Consider the following 2158-nt stretch of genomic DNA (forward strand, 5'->3'; position numbering starts at 1 on the left):
AGGGACCTCTCTGCACAGTAGATCTTTTCTACCCTTCTTGTGTCCCTCTTCACACTGCTGTGTGTATTCTCCTACGGGAGTTCCTTTGGTTTTCTGAAAGCCAGAAGATGCCAGAAGGCTTCACCCTGTTAACCCTCCTGCCCTTCCCAATCCATGTTTCTTGCTTCACTTTATCCATCACCCAAGGAGACTCTCTCTCACTCTGGCTCCCCTCCACTTCTCCCTAGGCAGTCCCCTCTTCCACAGCCCAACTCCAATTCCTTCTCCTCCTCCCCCCCAGGACCAGACCTGCTAAGTCCCATTCCATTTTTAGATGATACTAGCTCTCTTCTCTCACAGGCTGAATTGACAGCTGTTCCCTCCTTCCCTGATCCACCCACCAAACACATCCAGTGTTTTCCATACGGCAAAGTGCTTACAGACAACATGCCAGACACACAGAAATGTGTTTCCTCAGGGTAAACTTACACACAAGGCGAGCTCCCAACAAACTTAAAAGCAGCAGCCTCTGAACATCTAGAACTGACAACTTTATTTCAACAGTTGTGGTGGTGTAACTTTGCCAATTAGGCATTTTTCACAAAGTCATAGACATAGATATGAAAATCATCGTCAAATTTAATAAAATACACTGATGGTAGGGCTTCTACTTTGCCAACCATCTTTCCCTCTCTTTTGGTGCCATCATCATTGGTATATTCAACATGTTTTCCTATCAGATCATCCTCAAATTCCAGGTCCACATCTAGTGGAGGAATCTCATTATACTTTGACAGAATTCGGAGTTCACCCTCTTTATAATCATCCAGAAGCTCGTACATGTATAAGACTGGGTCGTTCGTATAGGTAATGTAAAAGAAGGTATTAAGGATAGGAGCTTGGGCCAGAACCATCCCCCTCCATTGATCTTTTGAGCCATGCTCACCCTCAAATATGTGCTCCACCACTTTGCCAATTATGGTATCAGCAATTTTGGAATCAGGGACTGGGGATGGTTTTACTGCATCAGAGAGCACTTTAAGGGACAACACCCTTTCATCTTGGTGAAGTTCCAATCCATAGACACAGTCTATTCCATCGTATTTCACCAGATAGAGAGAGGGATTTATGGCCACCTGATCCAGAACCGTTCCTCTCCAATGGGTGATGGGTCCATCCCCTTCCTTCCACTTGTGAGAAATTCTGCAGCCCACGATGTTCCTTTGGGCCAGGGATGAAGATGCACTCCTCTGCCTCTTCTGCGTAGGTTTTTTCTTGGTCAAGTTTGGAGTTTCCTTGGTGTAGTTCTTACAGGACTCATGCCCAGCAGCTGCATCTGCGGGTTCCCCTTGAGTCTCAGTGGCACAGAAATACCGGGAGCTGGTGTCTGGGTCCATGACTGCATTGGGAAAATGGGAAGAGACAGTTAGCTGAGGGGATAAAGGGCCAAATTACCCACCCAACCCCCAACTCCCGTTAGTTGCCTCCACTCCAGGGGCCTGTTCCATAACAGCTACCCCCTCCTCATGGAGCCTGAGAGCAATGCTGGACACCTGGCTGGATGCCTCCTGGTTCCCTGGTGTTGTTGGGAAGGGCAGGAGAGCTGCACTTGGGTGGAGGATACAGAACAGGATTTGGGCCTCCGAAATGCTGGAACCCGTGACTCTTAAGCTCAACTGTCTAAGCCACGTGCCTCACCCCCACGTGGCTGGAGCAAACCTGTTTGGAAGCTCAGCAGAGTGGCACAGCAAAGCTCCTCCCCTCCCTGCACCTTACCCTTCACCTCAGAGTCCTTAGCATTCGTCCAGGAATTTGCTTTTTCTCCCCACTAATGCCCTCATGAAATTGTTAGTGAACATGAGTATCCCTTCGTTTTCATTGGAAAAACTTTGAAGAGGGATGTGTGCTAGCACATTAGACTGCCGTTTTGACCTAGTCTCTCCCGAATTTTTACTGACCTTCACTATCTTTCATTTGGGCGGGCTTTTTCTTGTCTTTTCCCCTCCCCTTTCTGCTTTAGTCTATGGAAAAGTAATCATGTTTATACCTTGAGTGCTATGTAAATTTATTGAAACTGACATGAAGGACATGATTTCAGTTGTATCTTTCATTTCAAGGTCTCACAACAAAATATTATTTCCTTTTCCTATTAGTGCTTTCTAAGGACATTACATAGATT

At 46.6% G+C, this 2158-nt stretch overlaps 1 protein-coding gene across 1 annotated transcript; it reads right to left on the reverse strand.

The window, feature by feature from the left end:
- Window positions 1-563: 563 nt before the first annotated feature.
- On the reverse strand, window positions 564-1376 carry LOC148117227 (spindlin-2-like). Its single transcript, XM_087903214.1, has one exon. The coding sequence runs from the start codon at window positions 1374-1376 to the stop codon at window positions 567-569; it is 810 nt and encodes a 269-aa protein (XP_087759340.1). The 3' UTR covers window positions 564-566.
- Between the last annotated feature and the right edge of the window lie 782 nt (window positions 1377-2158).

The sequence above is a fragment of the Myodes glareolus genome, chromosome X (assembly GCF_982192425.1).
Source record: "Myodes glareolus chromosome X, mMyoGla1.1, whole genome shotgun sequence".
Classification (NCBI taxonomy): domain Eukaryota; kingdom Metazoa; phylum Chordata; class Mammalia; order Rodentia; family Cricetidae; genus Myodes; species Myodes glareolus.

Coding starts and splice junctions, on each gene's coding strand:
- LOC148117227 (XM_087903214.1), bottom strand. CDS start 1,376: ATGGACCCAGACACCAGCTCCCGGTATTTCTGTGCCACTGAGACTCAA.